The sequence below is a fragment of the Leptonychotes weddellii genome, chromosome 10 (assembly GCF_054177405.1).
Source record: "Leptonychotes weddellii isolate Sample4059 chromosome 10, ASM5417740v2, whole genome shotgun sequence".
Classification (NCBI taxonomy): Eukaryota; Metazoa; Chordata; class Mammalia; order Carnivora; family Phocidae; genus Leptonychotes; species Leptonychotes weddellii.
Window position 1 is genome coordinate 10,813,262 of NC_138378.1, and position 20,031 is coordinate 10,833,292.

At 44.8% G+C, this 20,031-nt stretch overlaps 1 protein-coding gene across 1 annotated transcript in view; it reads left to right on the top strand.

Annotated features, from left to right (window-relative positions):
• B4GALT5 (beta-1,4-galactosyltransferase 5) overlaps positions 1–20,031 on the top strand; it is a 76,211-nt gene that overhangs the window by 52,894 nt on the left and 3,286 nt on the right. Inside the window, exons 2-8 of the mRNA XM_081831939.1 lie at positions 2,533–2,667; positions 12,714–12,827; positions 13,743–13,867; positions 14,830–14,946; positions 15,587–15,774; positions 16,478–16,600; positions 19,142–19,243. Of these exons, the coding sequence (XP_081688065.1) occupies positions 2,533–2,667; positions 12,714–12,827; positions 13,743–13,867; positions 14,830–14,946; positions 15,587–15,774; positions 16,478–16,600; positions 19,142–19,243 (904 nt within the window). The remainder of the gene's footprint in view (positions 1–2,532; positions 2,668–12,713; positions 12,828–13,742; positions 13,868–14,829; positions 14,947–15,586; positions 15,775–16,477; positions 16,601–19,141; positions 19,244–20,031) is intronic.

Sequence of the window (20,031 nt, forward strand, 5' to 3'; positions counted from 1 at the left end):
ATATTTGTTTTCGTATTTTTTTTTTAAGATTTTATTTGAGAGAGTGAGCGAGAGAGAGCGCGAGCACATGAGCAGGGGCAGAGGGAGAGGGAGAAGCAGGCTCCCCTGCTGAGCAGGGAGTCTGACGCAGGGCCTGATCCCAGGACCCTGGGATCATGACCTGAGCCAAAGGCAGCCGCTTAACCTACTGAGCCACCCAGGCGCCCCATTGTTTTCATATTATTGAAGACAGCTGGTTGAGTATTATGTTGGGGATGGAAGGAAGATTTCAGGGCAGTTATATACAATATGTATAATGTACATATTCTATAGCCCAAATGATAAAAAAAATACCATGAAACATTAGAAATTTGATACTGGATGGAGTTTAAATCTGTTTAGGGATATTTCTAGGCTGCCTACCTCCTGTGACCTGTGCTGTCTATCTGCTGTAGATAAAAACTGGGATGTGACTCTTGCTTTCAGAGGCTTCACAGAGTTACACTTTTTTAAGAACTTGAAGCTGTCTTTTCCTATAACTTTTCTGGCCATAGAGAATAAATATTCTATCTGATCTCTTCTCTGCCGCTGTCAGAGGTTAATGTGTGGTTGTCTTCCAGTCGGTCGGTGCAAGGCCTACTTGGAAACCATTTCTGAAAGCATTATAGACATTAATTTTTTTTTTTGTTTATTATTTTATGGCTCAGGATATACCTTAGAGATCATTTAAATCCTTTGCAAGATTTTATGTCCCTGTTTAATGTGGGCCACCTGGGGTTTTCATGGACAATTGTGCCAGTTGGTCTGTCCCCATCCCCAACCCTGTCACAGTTTAAGCACCAAACAGAGTAGCTTGAAATAAAGTAAATTGACGTCTATGCTTCATCCATTTAGTCATTATTTACTGCCTATTGTGTGCAGGACACTGTGGATAATAATGATGAAGTGGTGTCAATTAAATATGCCTCGTGGAAGAGCCAGGACAGCCCGAGGCCTCGTGTATCGAGCCTGGCAGAGTGGCCCAGGCGGTTGGTAGCGTACCTGCCTGGGGCCTGGTTGGACGACAGCCAAGTGTTCAGATGATCTCCAGCACACACCGGAGTTTGGATGTGTAAATGTGCCACCCCTGAGGGACACCCCTCTTCTACAGTGGTGAAGAGAAAAGAGCGTAGATTAGAATGGCTGGTTAAGAAGTTGTGTTTTGATGGGACGCCTGGGTGGCTCAGTCTGTTAAGCGTCTGCCTTTAGCTCAGGTCATGATCCCAGGGTCCTGGGATCGAGCCCCACGTCGGGCTCCCTGCTCAGCGGGGAGCCTGCTTCTCTCTCTCCCTCTGCCTGCCGCTCTGCCTACTTGTGCTCTCTCTTTCTCTCTGTCAGATAAATAAAATCTTTTAAAAAAATTATAAAAATTAAGAAAAGTTGTGTTTTGAAACCTTGTAATTTCTTGAAAATGAATGGCATGGTGTTTGAGATTGCAAGGGGGCATACAGGAACCGTACTAACTCTTTGTGACTCCCTAGTTTCCCATCTCAGAGACACTTCAGAAAAACACGATTGGAGATCATTCCCCAGAGATGATGATGACCGGTTAATCTGAATAATTATTTGTTAAGAGTAAATTTTTTGTTTTGTTTTGCTTTTATTAAAACATAGTTGAGGGGCGCCTGAATGGCTCAGTCGTTAAGCCTTCGGCTCAGGTCGTGATTCCAGGGTCCTGGGATCGAGCCCCTCATTGGGCTCCCTGCTCCCCCTGCTTGTGTTCCCTCTCTCGCTGTCTGTTAAATAAATAAAATCTTTAAAAAATAATAATAATAAAATACAGTTGACATATTTGTCGCAGGTGTGCAATGTAATAGTTCAGTATTTGTATATATTATGAAGGGACTATGTTTCAGTTGACACTTGGATCAAGTTGCGTGTTCTTTTCCCATTGCTTTGGGCTTTCGGGCTGAGGTGGGTGGGTAGTCAGACCGATGACGGTCTCTCATTATCTTCTTGTCTCCCCAAATCCCCCAAAGAAAGGTAGCTGGAGCCCTAGTCCACCACTTTCAAAGGTTGCCAAGACCAGATCTGGACCTAAATGTTTCTAGTAGGCAGAGTGGACAGTGATTTCCTTTCTCTGAGTAGAGCCACTGAGTGTTGAGAAGGTCACCTTAAAGCAAGATGAGATCTTTTTTAAGTGTTTTAATCCAATCCATAAAGTTTTGTGATCATCACAGTGATAGAATACAGATTGGATATTTGAAGACCTGATGGAATAGAACTTTTGTAATGATGGGTTTGTTTTTTTTCTAAAACTGCTGAATATTGACAGAAATTCCCCCTAGTCCTACTGAGCTACCCAAGAAATGTTGGTAACCTGGAAACATCGAGCCCAGAATGGAAAATAGAGTTAAGGCATTTTGGGGTTTTAGAACTGAAAAGTTTTTTTTCCTTTTCTTTTCTTTTCTTTTTTTTAAAGAAAGAAACCCCAAATACGTGTGTTTGTTTTGTTTTGCTTTAATGATTGTTTCTGAATTCACCTCTTTTTCCCTCCCCTTCTGTTTTCCGCAGTGAACACCTACCTCTTCATGATGCAAGCTCAAGGCATTCTGATCCGGGACAACATGAGAACAATTGGCGCTCAGGTTTATGAGCAGGTGGTTCGGAGTGCTTATGCCAAGAGGAATAGTAGCATGAATGACTCAGGTATATTTTTAGTAAAGAGGTGGTCTGATTAGAATGTCTGCTCCCCACAGAGGTAAATTCGGTTTGAATAATTATTTTTGTTGGAGAAAAGTGCATTGTAAAAGAAGGTTTGGCTGAGTCTTACCTTATTACTAAAAAAGAGACTCTTGCAAAATGAATCCTTGTTCGTTTTGCTAACAGTATATTAAGGGTGGCCGGATGACTCCAGTTTTGCTCCTAAGACTTTTCAGGGTCGGGGAGGTAAGAAATACCTTCTAAGACCCCGTTTTTCAGTGCACTAGCCTGCAAGAGGGTACCGAAATTAAGCTTGTGTTTAGGACACAAGCAAAACAGGAGCACCAAAAGCTGTTTCTGGAAATACTTTGATTTCAAAAAAAATGTTCCACACAGCCATACTTCCTTCTGCTTACTTACTGTGGGGTTCAACACTGTGGGGTGGGTTGGTTGCCTGGGGTGGTGGTAGTGGTCCGTAGTGTTTTCAGAGCAAATCTGGCCCTAGTCGCCGCACTGGGAGAGTTGCTTCAACTCTGTTCTTCCCGTCGGACTCTCCTCAAATTTGGTCAGTCCAGTAGGACTTGTTTACCTCGTTGTTTACGGATGCTTCGAGGCTTAACAAATTTCTACTTCATAGTAATCACGGAATCTCGGACAGTCTCCACAAATTAAAAAAGCAATTTAATCATTTACCTGGTTTACCTTCCCTCGTCAGGTGTGGTTTTCATCCTGTGGTTTAATTCCAGCTACGTGACTGAGTTTGGTGGTCGGAATCATTCAGCTTTGCAGAAAGCTTTTCAGACTATTTAGCTAAAGACAGCAATGACAGACACAAGAGTGAACATTTCTGCCTTCTCAGTCTTCAGAGCTTTTACCTGTGGCTTTTATTATCTTATAAGCACTAATTATATAAAGAGGAAAAAAGAACACAGAGGTTAGATGGCTTGCCTAACATTATATTAAAAGAACTTGTTCCTGACTCATGGTTTTGACTCTAACTATTTTTATAAAGGCTAAACACGGCAAGTGCTTCACCTTTGAAAGCTATCTTCTTTTTTGTCTCTCTTTTTAACTCCTCCAAAAATTGAACATAGGAAGTATTTCCACATAGTTAAATGGGACAGTCGTGCGGCTTCTCCTGTCTGGCCAGGGATGATTTTTATTTAAAAAATAGATTCTGGGATTTTATTTTGCTAAGCATTTATGATTTGCCTTTTATTTCCTTTTTTTTTTTTTTTAAAGATTTTATTTATTTATTTGATACCGAGAGAATGAGAGACAGAGAGCATGAGAGGGAGGAGGGTCAGAGGGAGAAGCAGACTCCCTGCCGAGCAGGGAGCCCGATGCGGGACTCGATCCCGGGACTCCAGGATCATGACCTGAGCCGAAGGCAGTCGCTTAACCAACTGAGCCACCCAGGCACCCGCCTTTTATTTCTTTAACTGAGAACTGGTGTGCTTTCTTGTGGCTCTTTACTGATTTCACTCAAGCCTAGTGCAGTATTATAAAATGAGTATAGTTTAAGAAATACTCTTTCCTCTTTTCTTCTGTAGTAAGTTCTGCAATTGTCCAGAGCTCACTATAGAATGTGAAATTGCTTTGCAAACTTTGCAAATGAGAGTTCTGTGGTGCTTGGGATCTCAGGAGAAAGCATTGTCTCTCAAAGGGAAATGGAATCCCGAACTGACCACATCCTCGTTTATCTTCAGTCTGCCCTGCTGGCCGACTTAGCAACAAAGGAGTATAGTTAGCAAGCCGAAGCTTTAATACTTCCTTTCTTCTTGTTTGCAAAGAGCAAGGGTTTGAGTTTTCAGAGCTTTTCGGCCAAATTGTGGCTTCAGGGGACAATTACTTGAGCTCTGACCCAGACCTGGAAGAGGAACCGGATGAGCACCTGAAGTCATGGGAGAAGGCTGAGCACACTTTTGTTTCCTCATTCATCGTGTGTGGCATTAGGTTTTGCAAACAATCCCCTCACACATTGTCTCCCTTGACTCCAGCGTGGCCCTGTTGGGTAGGCAGGATTTTATGTGACTTCATTTCTTAGGTGTAGTACAGATAATGGTGGGGGGGGGGGTTTGGAGTGACCGGGTCATGTGTTCCCTGAACCCCGCCCTGAACCTGCTTGTCATCGTGTGCTGAAACTAGGGAGTCCTTTGACTGCTTCTCCAGAGCTCTTTCCCCTGATGAGTCAGGAAAAAGGAACGTTTGTGCTGCCATGACATTTATCCTGTCCAAGTGTTCATGCCTCTCCAAGGTCAGATGATGCTAGGACTTCCATCTGGGCATTTGGTAAAGTAGTCTGTCCTTCCTCAGAAGTTAGAGGGGCGCAAGCAGGATCCCGTCCCTCCACAAGCACAGGATCTCACTAACTCCCCCATGGGTGGCTGTCCTTGAAAACCAAGCACCAAGTGAGTTGTGCCCTTGGAAGGCATATCCAGGAGGGACCCGTTATTATTTGACTTAGCCTGTGTTTATTTTCAAATTACCATACACTGTAATAATTTTTGCCAGCATCCCTCTGGTTGGAATGATCATCCATTTTGTGTTCATGGTGTCTGTTTCCCTCATAAATTGGAAGTCTTTGCCATCAGGCTTCGCTATCATGTTTGCTCTGTGCTGGACACGTAACTTGCATTGCCTCGTGGACTTGTCAGGAACTCAGTAGGGTAACTGCTGTGTCCCCACTGGATGAGAGCGTGGAGGCACCCAGGAGTCTCGGCCGGGGTGCGGCTGCAGGGTTGGGCCTGCTGACCTCTGGATCCTGGCAGCGCCTTCATGGTCTCTCCCGTCTGCGTAGCCCCGGCGCGTTGTACACTGCCTAGCGCGTAGGCCATCAGGAAGTGGTTTTTGAGTGCGTGAGTGAATAGATTTAACAAGAAAACATTTTAAGTGTTGTGACCTAATTCCGAGATTACCATCTTAACTGGCTTCTGTGTTGTTGGCACATCCTTGGGGAGCGGGTATTAAAGAGGAAATGCTATTTCATTGGCGGTGTATCCAGTGAAAACCCACCATTTTTATTCATTTCGAAGCAGTTCTCTGCCTGGCACCGTCAGAGAGGGCACGCTGGACCTGAAGCTGCTGAGATAATTGGGTGACTGTCATGTCTGACCCGACCACTCCCACCAGCAGCCACCAGGGGCTTGACAAGGATAGCAGGACTGAGGTGGTCCTTGAGCTCTGCTGCCCCACCCTGGACACAGTGCTGGGGGCACACACCCACATTCAGTGGCCTTCATTAGGCCAAGTGTAGCTGAGAAGCTCCGTGTGACATAAGTAATGCTAGCTTTCTTTACCCTTGAAAGTTAAAGTGGTGATTGTCTAATAAGAATGCAGTTTAGGTGGGGCGCCTGGGTGGCTCAGTCATTAAGCGTCTGCCTTCGGCTCAGGTCATGATTCCAGGTCCTGGGATCGAGCCCCGCATCGGGCTCCCTGCTCGGCGGGAAGCCTGCTTCTCCCTCTCCCACTCCCCCTGCTTGTGTTCCCTCTCGCTGTGTCTCTCTCTGTCAAATAAATAAATAAAATCTTTAAAAAATAAAAAAAAAAAGAATGCACTTTAGGGGATGAGGACTGTGAGCCAGGAAATACACCTGATGTGATAACCTAGAGAAGAAGCTTCTTGTCACTGAAAGCCATGTGGGGTATGAGATCGGGAATCCACAGAACTTCCTGTGAGCAGTGGGGGAGATGCTCAAAAGAACATTGGCATCAGAAGAAAACTCCCACTTAGGTTTTTTTTTATGTTATGTTTATTTATGTTTTTTAGTAATCGCAACCCCCACAGTGGGACTCACGCCCACCTGAGATCAAGAGTTGAACATTCCTCCGACTCAGCCAGCCAGGCGCCCCCCCAGCCACTTAGTTTTATAGTTAAGGCGAGTGGTTGGGTGGCCTATCCTTTCTCATCCTTAAATATGAGTTTACAGGTGCCCTTCTACCTGTAACTTTCACCCAGAGGGAGATTTCTTACCTCTATACACACGTGTGTACGCACATGCATGCAAACCTTCCCTCACCTTCGGCCCCAACTCTCTTGTAGTTTACATACTCAGAAAAATGTTCTCTTGCCCACATCCTTGGAAACAGGATTGTTGCCATAGGTGAATAAAGTGAATAAAGTCATTGCTAGGGTGCTTTGTAATATAGTCAATGAGTAGATATTCTTACCCTCTTTCCCTCTGGTTTTTAGGTGCTTAGTCCATAGTCTTCCTTACGTCCACTCACCCAGCAGGTACAGGGTCATCCTTAGGTGTGCTAACTTGTGAAAAATGCTAATTTTATTTTATAGATATTTGTTCTGATGACATCATTCTAGCATATATAAGTTTGCACATTTTCCAAGCAGAGAGGGAAGTGTTTGGTCTTTTCTCAAATGGAAGGGGAAGGTGGTGGTCCTTCCTGGAATCTCTTGCTCAGCATTTCCCAGTCCCTGCCCCACTGGATTTGGTAAGATAAGGGAGAAGGCAGATTTTTGCTACCCCTGTGTATTGGGGTAGTCACGTCAACCCCAGTGCATCTGAAAACCCCCGCCAAGGTGGGGCTTTAAAAAATACCAAAGCCTGCACCCCACCCCCAGAGGTTCTTGTTTAATTAGTCTGGGAAAAAGCCTGGGCATTATTAGGATTTTTAAAAGCCTCGTAGATGATCTAATGTGCAGGCGTGGCTGCTGAACCATTGGTGTAAAGCAAAGTCGAATCATCAGGCCATCTGAATTTGTAGGTAGGAAGGATGTCTGTTGATTTTCCTTTTTATAAATGTAGAAACAGTGCCTTCTTTGCCCTTCTACCTCCCTTACTGGGAGGACATGTCCTGATTTAAAATAGATTACACTTAAATTAAAAAATAAAGGGGCGCCTGGGTGGCTCAGTTGTTAAGCGTCTGCCTTCGGTTCAGGTCGTGGTCCCAGGGTCCTGGGATCGAGCCCCGCATCGGGCTCCCTGCTCGGCAGGAGGCCTGCTTCTCCCTCTGCCACTCCCCCTGCTTGTGTTCCCTCTCTCGCTGTGTCTCTCTCTTCAAATAAATAAATAAAATCTTAAAAAAAAATAAAATAAAATAAAGCCATGGCCATAGAAATTCAGCAGGCTCGCTTTATTCTTGCAGCTCCTCCCTCGTTCAGTAGGGACACGCTGAGGAAGAGGAAGAGGAAGGGGTGCCTGGCCGGCTCTGTAGGAACATGCGACTCTTGATCTCCGGGTTATGAGTTCGAGCCCCACGCTGGGTGTAGGAATTACTTTAAAAATAAAATCTAAAAAAAAAAAAAAAAAAAAAAAAGAGTAAGAGGAAGGAGCTGTCATTGGGACATGCCCATTTCTGGGCAGCTGGGGAGGAGAGCTGGTACCCCACAGAAACCATGCAGCGTTACCAGGTCACGAGCAGTTAATTTCCTCTGCCTCTTCCACTTCTTTAAAAGGTTCTGCTGGTGAGAAAGCAGATTTCAATTGCATTTTTATGTAAAGAATTTAAAATTAGAAATGAGGAAATGAAGGTTTTTGTTGGGGAGGTTTTCCCCTCGAGGTGTAGGGCAAGGCTACTGCCACTTGGAAGTTGTGTGTTTGTGGGGTCTATAAAAAATGATTTCATTAATTTAGTAATCAGAAGAAAAATAAGTGGTGCTGATTTTGTCTTGTTTTGTTTTATGCTGGTTGTTACTAGGCTTATTAATGTTTGAAGGGAGTAGAAAAGGCTTTATCTGTGTCTTCACGCAAACCCCCAAAGGTAGGATCGTTGAGGCTAGAAAGTGTCTTGTCTCTTCTACATGTTAGTTTTTTGCTTTTGTTTTTATTATTATTTTTTTAAGATCTTTATTTATTTGACAGAGAGACAGCGAGAGAGGGAACACAAGCAGGGAGACTGGGAGAGGGAGAGCAGGCCTCCCACTGAGCAGAGAGCCCGATGTGGGGCTCGATCCCAGGACCCTGGGATCACGACCTGAGCCGAAGGCAGACACCTAACGACTGAGCCACCCAGGTGCCCCTGTTTTGTTTTTTTTTGAAGTTTTATTTATTTATTTGACAGACACAGCGAGAGAGGGAACACAAGCAGGGGAGTGGGAGAGGGAGAAGCAGGCTTCCCGCCAAGCATGGAGCCCAATGTGGGGCTTGATCCCAGGACCCTGGGAATCACGACCTGAGCCAAAGGCAGACGCTTAACTACTGAGCCACCCAGGCACCCTGTTTTTGTTTTTACTTCTTATTTCCTGTTTAGGTTGTAGTTCTAAGGCTTGGTTCTGTCATTGCCCAGAATTATTATTCTCTTCTTCTGTGGCTTTTTTTTTTTTTTTTTTTTTGCTTATGAAAATGCTATTATAATGCCTCTGGGAATTTCTTCTCTTTCGGAGGCAAATGTAGTTACTGTGATGCTATTTTGGAGCAGCTTCTCCCTCCACACATGTGCATATCTCAAAATACACCTTTTCTAGTACACATGAACTTTTCTGAAAGAGAATCATTTGTATATTTATACACACACACATACACATACATAATTAAGAAGCAAAATCAGAATTATCCAGAGTAATGATGAGTATTGGAGGTTCTCGACATAGGTTTTTGAAGTGTTAATACCTTCAAGAAGGATCAATTTAGGACAGGTTTGCATGTACGAACCGAGGACTTTTGGGCTAATTTCTGCATAAATGTAATTTTGCCTTTAGGGTTTATGCTGGCTCTGATTATGTCTGTCTAATGCAGGCTTGGTGTTTTTTCGGGAAAGCTACCGCTGAAAAGGACAGAAAGCATTCTGTTCCTCTCCTCCTCTGTTAAGAGACTTAATTCTCTTCCAGTTGACTCGCACTGAGTTGTATCCTGTGGGCCCTTGTAGAGCAGACAGCGTGTGCCTGTATGAAAGGATTCACCGTATTTATTAGCCGTGGATTCTTGGAAACCCTCTCACAGTGTTGCTTAAAAAATATCTGAGTTGAAGATTGTAGAATTCTCCGGTGCAAAAACGAGTTTGAATAGGAAGTTTTCATTTTCATAGAATCTGCATGAATCCCAAGGGGATTGGTGAGAGAGATTTTAATACTCTGAAAAAATAGTACAGTGTACTGGAAAGATCACTTACCCAGAGTTTAGTCGGGTCTCTGTTGTACAGTAGCCAAGTCTCCTTATACCAGTTGTGTATATGGTGCCTTGGTTTCTTTATCTGTAAAAAAAATAAGAAGTTGGAGGGCCCCCTTCATGCAGATTCCCTAGGAAGAAGGCATCCGCTTCACACTCTTAAAGCCCCACTAAAATGACAGTAAAGAGGGGTTGTGTGCGTGCGCACACGTTTGCATGCATGTGTGTGTGTTCAATGACATAAACCCCAGAGAATGAAGAGAACAAGAAGCTGGAAGTCGGAAAGCAGACAGACTAGTGATACAGGGCTCAACAGATCTAAGAAAATGGACTGCTGATGTGGCCGCAGGGAAAGCCGCTACCACCCCGGAATCCCCCAGAAGCTCAGGAATTAGCAGTGTCACATACTTCTGCAGATAAGAATAAAAGTGGCAACTAAGATAAAAATTGGTTGAAAGCTATTTAAAAAGCAGTCGGATACCCAGGTCCTTTCCCCATCCTGGCAGAGGACTAGAGACTTGATCACCCTCAGGGATGGTGAAACAGGGGCCCCTCAACTTGGGGGCTCCTGGCTTGGCCTAGGTGCCCCCAGCCCCTTTCTTCTCTTCCGTCCCAGTGTGCTTATAGCAAGGACTGCACCGTTCTGGCAGGAGGTTAGAATAGAGTGCTCTGGGGGCACCTGGCAGGCTCAGTCAGAGCTTGCGACTCTTGATCTAAGGGTTGTGAGTTCGAGCCCCACGTTGCGGTAGAGATTACTTAAAAAAAAAAAGAAAAAAAGAATAGCATTCTCTGGGGAATCTGATTGGACCAAGAAGACCCTAAGATATGCTAGAGGCTTCCAAACCAGATCTGGCCAGAACACTCTATAATGAAGAACCTCAGTCTAAGCCCTTCCAGTTAGCTGGTTAGTGCCCCACTCTTTTTTTTTTTTAAAAGATTTTATTTATTTATTTGACAGAGAGACAGTGAGAGAGGGAACACAAGCAGGGGGAGTGGGAGAGGGAGAAGCAGGCTCTCCACTGAGCAGGGAGTCTGATGCGGGGCTCAATCCCAGGACCCTGGGATCATGACCTGAGCCGAAGGCAGACGCTTAACGACTGAGCCACCCAGGCGCCCAAATGCCCCCCTCTTAAATATTAGTAGGTGACCAAGGAGCACTGTGCTAGGGATCAAAACAAACAAGCCTCAGCAAACTGAGAGAACAGGCTATGCTGGGAGAAGAAAATGCGAAACAGCTATCACGCATTCTCAAGGGTGAGGGGAAAAGAATTGCAAACATGCAAAAAGAGTATATTGTAAGAAATGAATATTCAGAAAATAAAAAGGACTTTTTAAAATTAAAAAATAGCATAAGTGAAAATTAAAAGAATGGCCAGGGGCGCCTGGGTGGCTCAGTTGGTTAAGCGGCTGCCTTAGGCTCAGGTCATGATCCTGGGGTCCTGGGATGGAGCCCCGCATCCAGCTCCCTGCTCTGGGGAGTCTGCGTCTCCTTCTCCCTCTGCCCCTCCCTCCACTCGTGCTCTCTTGCTCTCTCTCTCAAATAAATAAATAAAATTAAAAAAAAAAAAAGATTGAAAAGATGAGAAAATCAGAGGACCAGGAGGTCCAACATCTAACTCATGTTTTCTGTTCTCCAGAAAGAGATTGCAGAATACAGAAGGGAGGGAGATCATTACCACAGTGATACCTCTAGTCCTGCCCCCAAATTCTAGAACAGGAGGACATGAATTTCTAGACTGTAAAGGTCAAATGGTTAACACAGTGGGTGAGAATAGAACTCAAAATAGAAATGTGATATTTCCTCAACCAAGAGAAAGTTCATCACACTTTTAGAAAGAAATTCCGTCACCTTCACAAAGAGCCAGAGTTGGAATGGCTTCAGAATTAACAGGTGTAGGTGGAATCTAGAAGGCAGTGGGTAGCACTTGCCCAATCCTCAGGGGGAGTTGTTTCCAGCCGAGCATTCTGTAAACCCAGCCAACCCATGAATCAAGTGAGAAAGAACAGAAACAGTCAGATGTACACGGTTTCAAAACCACTTCCCATTCCCCCCTGCTTAGGAAGCTACTTGGAAGATGTGTTCCAGCAAGAAAAAGGGAGACATTGAAGCCAGGCACAGTGAGGTTTCACCCTGGTGAGAGGTGAAGGGAGTCTCTAGTACGTTGAGGAGGGGAGACCGCAGGGTGGCGTCTGCACAGCGGGCCTAGGGGAGAGCCGGTCTGGAAGACGAAGTTGAGAGAATGCCTGATGCTGGGGGACATCCTAAGAGCGACCGTAGTGGCAGAGGGCATGGTATTGAGTTAGTCGTGATGCCATATAAAACTAAGCATACAGAGAACCAGTCCCTTCAGGAAAAAACAAATTATGTAGGGAAAAACAAATTATGTGGGAAAAGAAAAGGAATCGTAACTTTGCACATTTCTCAGCTATGAATAGTATCTATAGAATAAATACTTCAGTGTAAATACTAAAGATGGGCCGAACCACAGCGACCATAGATGTTGGGAGACAGGAGGGTAAAAGGGGGTATGTGTGGTGGGGGCAGGGGAGGGAAGGAAGCAAAATCCACAGGCCCCACAGTGGGAAGTCAGTGGGTAAGACTTAAGCATCTGGAACAGCTGTATAGGAAGTAAATACTAAAGTAGTTGGCTAAAAGAAATGAAACTAGTTCCTGTAGAGAGTAAGACATGGGGGGAGGGGGGTGCTGGTTGTTTTTTTGTTTGTTTTTAATTACCTCGTAGAGTTCTTCGACTGGACACTGAGTGCTTATAAAGCTGTAATAACAGTAAGAATAGAGACACTGGTTAAAATAGTATCATCTGGTTAACCTTTTTATTGATGGGTTCAAATTTTTAGCTCCAGTGAAGAGCTAGTCCAGAGTCCTGATTCTGCAAACGATGGTATCTAAGCAAAATGCTTTGGTAGGCCTCTGAGAGCTGCAGAACTGATGACCTGTGCCAGCCTGAGCTGCCTATTTTCTTCTCTCTCTAGATTATCCTCTTGACTTGAACCACAGTGAAACCTTCCTACAAACCACAACATTTCTTCCTGAAGACTTCACCTACTTTGCAAACCATACCTGCCCCGAGAGGCTCCCTTCCATGAGTGAGTAGAGCGTCCCCTGCTTTTCAAACTGACGTGTGTGTTTCTTTGATTAAAATGAAAGGGAGAGTATTCTCGATTTCTCAGGATTCCTCCCCTATGTGGAGAATAGAACAGGGATTTGGAACTGGAAACAGGGATTACAAAAGCTACTTGTGTCCTGACCCTTCTTCAGCCCTTCTGCAAGGTTGCCTGTGTTCCTGGTGCCATTTTCTACCATATTTTTCAGTCTTTCCTTTGCAGGTACCCCCTTCTCGGTGACTTGGGGTCTGTAAGATGTCCTAGAGAAAGTACAGGCAACCAGCTTTATCTTTTAGTATGAAAGATAAAATCCCACGCTGATTATAACTTGTTTGATCATACGACGAACGTGACTCCCTCCAAGTGCTGGTTCAGAAGAATTCTGGGGTCTTTTTCTCTCTTCATTCTTAGCGTCTCATGTGTAATCTGAAGCAATGGCAGGAAGCCCTTCTACCTTTTCCGTGCCTTTGGGCTTCTCGGACAGGGCCCCTTCTTCACTTAAGTCAGTGATGACAAGTGTTTGGGGTTTGGGCAGCATCACTCGGGATCACTGATGAGTGAATTGGGGCCCTGTGTCTGCTTGCCTCTGGAGCACGCAGAGAGGCTCCAAGCTTAGCCTCGCTCTTTCCTCCTTCCTCTTTGAGAAGTTCAACTGCTGTTCCACTCAGTCTTAATTTCTCGACTTGGCTGCTTTGCCCAGTACCAGTGATGAACTGAAATGCAGGGAGTTGCAAAGCAGGGGAAGCGCCTCCCATCTCTGTGAAAAACAAATCAGCTGAAAAAAAAAAGCATTGAACCTCCCTAGAGAGTGAAACCCTGGTCATGGCCGGGGAACATTCTGACACTTTCTGGTCTCTTAATTCTTTTTATTCCCCCCCACCCCAACTCTCTGTTCAGAGGGCCCAATAGACATAAACATGAGTGAAATTGCAATGGATGACATCCATGAAATCTTCTCTAAAGACCCAGCCATCAAGCTCGGAGGTCACTGGAAGCCTTCAGATTGCATGCCTCGATGGAAGGTAGGGTGTGGAGTCAGGCCCGAGGTGCTGGGAGGCCCACCTGGCCTTGCCATCCTTCCAAGGGTTCACGGACTGTGGTAATTCGTAATTTGCACGCTATGACCCGATGCAGAGTATCTGCATTTGATGGAAACACTCCGGAGGCATGGGTTTCCTGAAGGACATTCTGTAGCCCCAGAAACGTGCATCGCTCCGATGACTGAGCAGGACCCTTTTGTCTTCTTCGTAGGATACTGGCTAAGCAAGGGGGAGGGTTCGTAGGTCTCGTGTGCCACATTTGTAAAAGCCATCTTCACAAATTCACTGCTTCATGCCTTTTCCGGCATTGTTACTATGAGTTTAGTGCAACAAAGAGCAGAGCTATCCAGCCCAACACTGAGAATTACTTAGTGGTTTTCTGCATGACTCGAAGCCATCAGTATGTGGATCTGGCTCATGACACTGGCTTAAGTCCGTTCTTTTAGCAAGTTATTTATTCAAGTGCTTCTTCTGTGCCAGTCCTGCAATGAGCAAGGCAGATCTGGAAATAGGTGGGCATTTCCAGCCCATCTCTGGGATGTCATATCAATTCAATGACCAGCATTTAAAAAAAAATGTATATACATAAAAGATACATATATGTCAAGGTGCACTGCACGTCCTAAGGGGGAGTACTGTTTCGTGGAGTGCCTTTTAGTTGTGTGCGGGTCATGGTGTAGAATGAGTATCTTCCTCTGGGATGTGGTCTGGAGTGAATCCATTCAGCGGGCCGACTACGTACACAGTATGGTGTGTGTAAGAACAAAGTCCACTTACAAGGGTCTCCCTGCCAGCATAGCTTTTCATTTAGTGGAGGTCGAAGACAAGGCAGCCTTCCAGAACGCCCCAGGGGCAGGCTGGTCACGATTCTGTGGCCGTGTCCAGCTACAAAGTGGAGGTTGAGGGGATTAACGGGGCGGCTTCTTTGCTGTGACCCTCTCCAGGTGGCGATCCTCATCCCTTTCCGGAACCGCCACGAGCACCTCCCGGTCCTGCTCAGACACCTGATTCCCATGCTTCAGCGCCAGCGCCTGCGGTTTGCGGTTTATGTGGTTGAGCAGGTGAGTGGCCTGTCCTTTCCTGTTCTTTCTGTTCTGAGACAGCAGTTCAGAGTGCTCTCAGCCAGTCCATCCACCTTTGGAGTACAGAGCCAGTGAAACTGCGATCTTAGGAGTGAGCTACCTAGAGGTGAGAGGAGGAGCAGAGAGCAGTTCTGGGCTTCTGGTTTGAGATGTTACTCAACAGGGGCAGACTTGAGTGAGTCCAGGATGGAACTTTGTTTACTCTTGAATCAAGGCCGCTTGTGTGGTGCTTTAGCCAGAGTTGATTTGGGTGGTCTTTGGCGTCCAGACCCAGGAAATTCCCCTTAAGCTAAGGAGCCATGGGTAGAAATGGCCTTACTGTTCTGTCCTCCCTTTATGGGGCTGGATACTTGTCCAAATGCTGTGATAGGTCAGATGCCTGCTTTCATGACAGTCTTGGGAGAGAGGAGCTTGGTCTTGTTACCCTTCTTATTTCTAAGGAAATCGAGGCCAGATGTCAAGTGGCTTGCGAGGCAGTGAAGAGCGTGCTGGCCAAGCCCACCTCTGGCTCGGTGATCTGTCCCAGTCAGGTTCATTAAAACTCTCCTTTAGGCAGGGCTGAGGCAGCGAAGATGTTGCTCCACGAGTCCTTTTAAAAATAAAGTTCTGCTTCTTTTAGGTTGGCACCCAACCCTTTAATCGAGCCATGCTTTTCAACGTCGGTTTTCAAGAAGCAATGAAAGATCTGGACTGGGACTGTCTTATTTTTCACGATGTGGATCATATACCAGAAAGTGATCGGAACTACTATGGTTGTGGGCAGATGCCAAGGCACTTTGCAACTAAGTTGGACAAGTATATGTATCTGTGAGTATCATTTCTTCTGGAAGAGGTTAAATCTAAAAGGATGCTGAGAGATGCAAAGATGGCAAAATCCAGTTAGCTCCACCCCAGCATGCATCGGCTGGCGAATGGATAAACAGAATGGAGCGCAACCACAGCACGGAATGCTGTTAGGCAGTAAAAAGGGATGGAGTCCTGCTACATGTGGACGGAGGGATGAACCTTTGAAAACACTGGTTTGTGAAAGAAGCTCGTTACCAAAGGCCACATGTTGCATGATCATGCTCCTGTGACTTGTCCAGAATCGGCAAATCCATAGAGACAGAACAGTGGTTGCTTCGGGTTGCAGAGTGGGAATGAGGAGTGACTGATGGGTTCAAGGCTCCTTTTTGGGGTGATGAAAGGTATTAAAATGGATTGGGGTTCATGGTTGCACAACTCCATGAATATCCTAAAAATGATGGAATTGCACACTTTATAAATGGGTGAATCATTTGGAATGTTAGTTATGTTTCAGTAAAGCTGTTACGAAACAAATCAACTCGAGAAAGATGCAGTTCCCCACAAAGGTCGATGCGTCTCAGTGCGTGGAAATGGTTGCAGGTGGTTGAGGGCAGTAGGCACTGTGTCGTGTAGGACGCGGTTCTCCAGTGCCACAGTGGCCCTCCCCAGGGGAAGAAACCAGCCTTTGATTCCCAGATGATTGAAGCTGTGTGTCTCCTTCTAGGCTTCCTTATGCCGAGTTCTTTGGTGGAGTGAGCGGCTTAACAGTGGAACAGTTTCGGAAGATCAATGGCTTTCCGAATGCTTTCTGGGGTTGGGGTGGAGAAGATGACGACCTGTGGAACAGGTACTTCCCTCTTCCAGTTTCCGGGGCCTTCTAGAAATGCCACCTTTGGCTCCCCAGACCAGAGCCACACAGGAGGGATGGGGTGCAAGCCATGTAGGTAATGTGAAACGTCCTAGTAGCCACGTTTAAAAAGGTTAAAAAAAAGACTTTTTGAGATGGAATTCATTTTAGTGTAGTAATAAAACATGCCAATAGTATATTTATCACAATATATCAAAAATAATAACATTCCAACATATAATCAATATGAGATGTTAATGAGAAACTTCACATTTATTGTTTCTCTTATAATATCTTTGAAATCTGGTATTATTTTACATTCATAGCACGTTTCACTGAAACCTCCCCAAACCAGAGGTCATGTATTAGTGATAGGTGTACACAGATTTATCTATACTATCGGATAAGGCTTGTATTACACAAGTTTGTGAGAACGATGCTGTATTTGAGTAGTGTAAACTAATCTTTTTACAGACTAAGTAAATAGTAACCTAATAAGGAAGAAATAAGCAAAAGAATCTCCACCTTGTATCTGTTGACTTTCTAGGTGGGCCAAAAAGAAAATTACTGGGGCGCCTGGGTGGCTCAGTTGGTTAAGCGACTGCCTTCGGCTTAGGTCATGATCCTGGAGTCCCGGGATCGAGTCCCGCATCAGGCTCCCTGCTCGGCAGGGAGTCTGCTTCTCCCTCTGACCCTCCTCCCTCTCATGCTCTCTGTCTCTCATTCTCTCTGTCTCAAATAAATAAATAAAAAAAAAATCTTTAAAAAAAAAAAAGAAAATTACATGTTGCTTTTTAATTACGAAGTAATACTTGCTGGTAAAAATTCAGATAATAAAGGTGCATAAACCAAAGGGTATAATTCTTAATCCCCATTGCTGTGCTGTCTTGTTCCCAGGAAGTAGTATTTTAACAGGGCTGTTTCTTTCTCTGCTTCTTTGCATTCATATACAAACAACCCAGACCCATCCCTTCTCCCCTCCCAACCATTTTATTTTTATCTTTTTTTTTTTTTATTCTTATGTTAATTCCCATACATTACATCATTAGTTCTAGATAAAGTGTTCCATGATTCATTGTTCGTGCACAACACCCAACCATTTTAATACAGAGAGAGCCACTTCATTATCTTTAGCAATTGCATGGTTTTCCTTTATGGAGATACACAGTATTTTATTTTAATCCTCTCCTGTCAATGAACATTTACGATTTTGAATATCCTTGTTCACGTGTGCAAATAGCTCTTCAGATTAAATTCCTAGTTGTGGAACTGCAAAGTCAAGTAAATGCTCTTTTAAATTTGCATAGTTATCATCAGGATTTCTCCCCAAAAGAGATCGCAGAAAGAGTCCAAGCAGCGGTGCATCAGCATTCCCGCTTTCTCACATCACCGCCAACATTGGTTATAGACAACCTTTTGCGTTTTGCTACATTTCAGCCCTTCAGCAGCCATGTGTGGCTCGAGGCTGCCTGTACTGGACAAAGGAGCTCCAGACAATTCTTTCTCAATCTGAGAGGTAAAAATGGCATCTCATCCTCTTAATTTGGGTTTCTTAGGAACCTAGTGAGGATGAACAGCTTTTCCATAAACATAACTGGTTTGACTGGTCCTTGAATCCAGTTGAGCTCTCCCAGGATATCTGTCATAATTCTCAGCTCCAGCTCTCCCCAGCTCAGCAGGAGCCCCCGGGCGCAAGAACAGGAGCTGTTTCTCCCCAGTGCCCTGCACAGTTCCCAGGCACACAGTAGGCGTTCTCTATATATTTATCAAATCAGAGTGAGAACACATTTCGCAGTATCAAAAGGAGAGTGTAATTTGGAGTCGAGAGGAGGATGTTGAAATAATATTCTCCGAAGTTTTAAAATGTGAAGACAACCATAGATTTCACGTAGATATCCAAAGTCTACCTCCATGTATTAATTATTTCTTACACCCCTATCAAGTTTCCAATAAATCCAGCTTGTGAAATTCTGTCTTTATCACATTAAGGATAAATAACCAAATACCTCCTTAAGTTCTGCTTTCCTCCTAGTGATGTGAAATTTTACGTCGAGATCAGAGGACATCATACAAATTAGTTCATCTTCCTGGTGATGGGGGAGGTGGGCAGAATCATTAAGTTAATAAGCAGGGAAAACACAGTGCAACTCTGACTTTACTGGTTGGCTTTTATAGTAGGTTGTGGACAGGAAAGGTGCTGTGCACTGGTGAGAAAAGCCTTTTTGATAGGACCCAAACAAGCCAGCGGAGAGAGAGTGCACACTCATCTCCTGGGGAATGCTCACTGCTGTACCTGTCACTGACAACCTGTGTCACACCTTACTCTCAAGAATTTTGAATTCCTTTTGTTTTTCAAAACTTCCTGGTATTGTAGACCTCTTTTCTCAAGCCATGAACTTACCCAGAGGGATGGGCAATTGAATATTCAGACACAGAAGGAGTTCTGGTGTTCAACTTGGGGTTTCTCAACCTTGGCCATCTGTGGTCATCTTTGGTACTTGATCATTTTATCTGAAAGCCCAATCTCTTTGTCTCGGACAGAGTACAGAATGCAGGCTACTCTGTGAGCCGGCCAGAAGGTGACACAGGGAAGTACAAATCTATTCCTCATCACCATCGAGGAGAAGTCCAATTTCTTGGAAGGTGGGCACAATTTATTTATTCTTCTTACAAATATCCTTTATACTTTGCATTTCCAGATGTCCCAGAGCATATCATATTGCAACCCCTCGGCTTATTCCCCTCCTTCTCTCCACGGTCCCGCTGTGGCTGCTTTATAGTTCCTAGATAGATTTTCATTTACCCGTGAGGCAGGCGTTTGTGTGAAATCAGATTATTGATGAAAATTTTGATCGTAGATCTTTGAAGGAAATCACTCATTTGGCCTCTTAAGCTTCATGGTCTCCTCTGTAGTCTTCAGGGAGTTGGAGAGAGATCCACTCGGTCAAAGGTCCCTGTGTAACTTCCACTGACAGGACAAAGCAGAGTTGGCACCCTTTCTGCCTGCTCCAGTTCTGGAAGGGTGCCCCCGAGCTTCTGTTCGTGCGGGTGCACTTAATAAGGAAGTTCCATACTGCACTAATTGGGGCATGTGGATGGAGTGACATCTCTGTTTTCAGGAGTACCTTTTGTCTTGTTAACTGGGAGGAGGACTGCTCTCTGGACCACGAGGTCTGACTGCATGAACTTTGTTGTCCGGGAAGTAAGAAGGCACTGAATGCAGACCCCGCCCTGGCTCATCTCATGTATTTTTTAATATCTTACCTCCCACTTCCCCCTTCCGTGACCTTACCTTGGGCAAGTCATGGAACACTGGGAGCCTTGGTTTCCTCATTTGCTTAAGGAGCGGTGCATTCAGTGAAATGTCATAAGTAAAGCCCTGGCATGAGGTAGGAGATGTTTCTAATAATAACCTTCAGCAGGGAGCATCT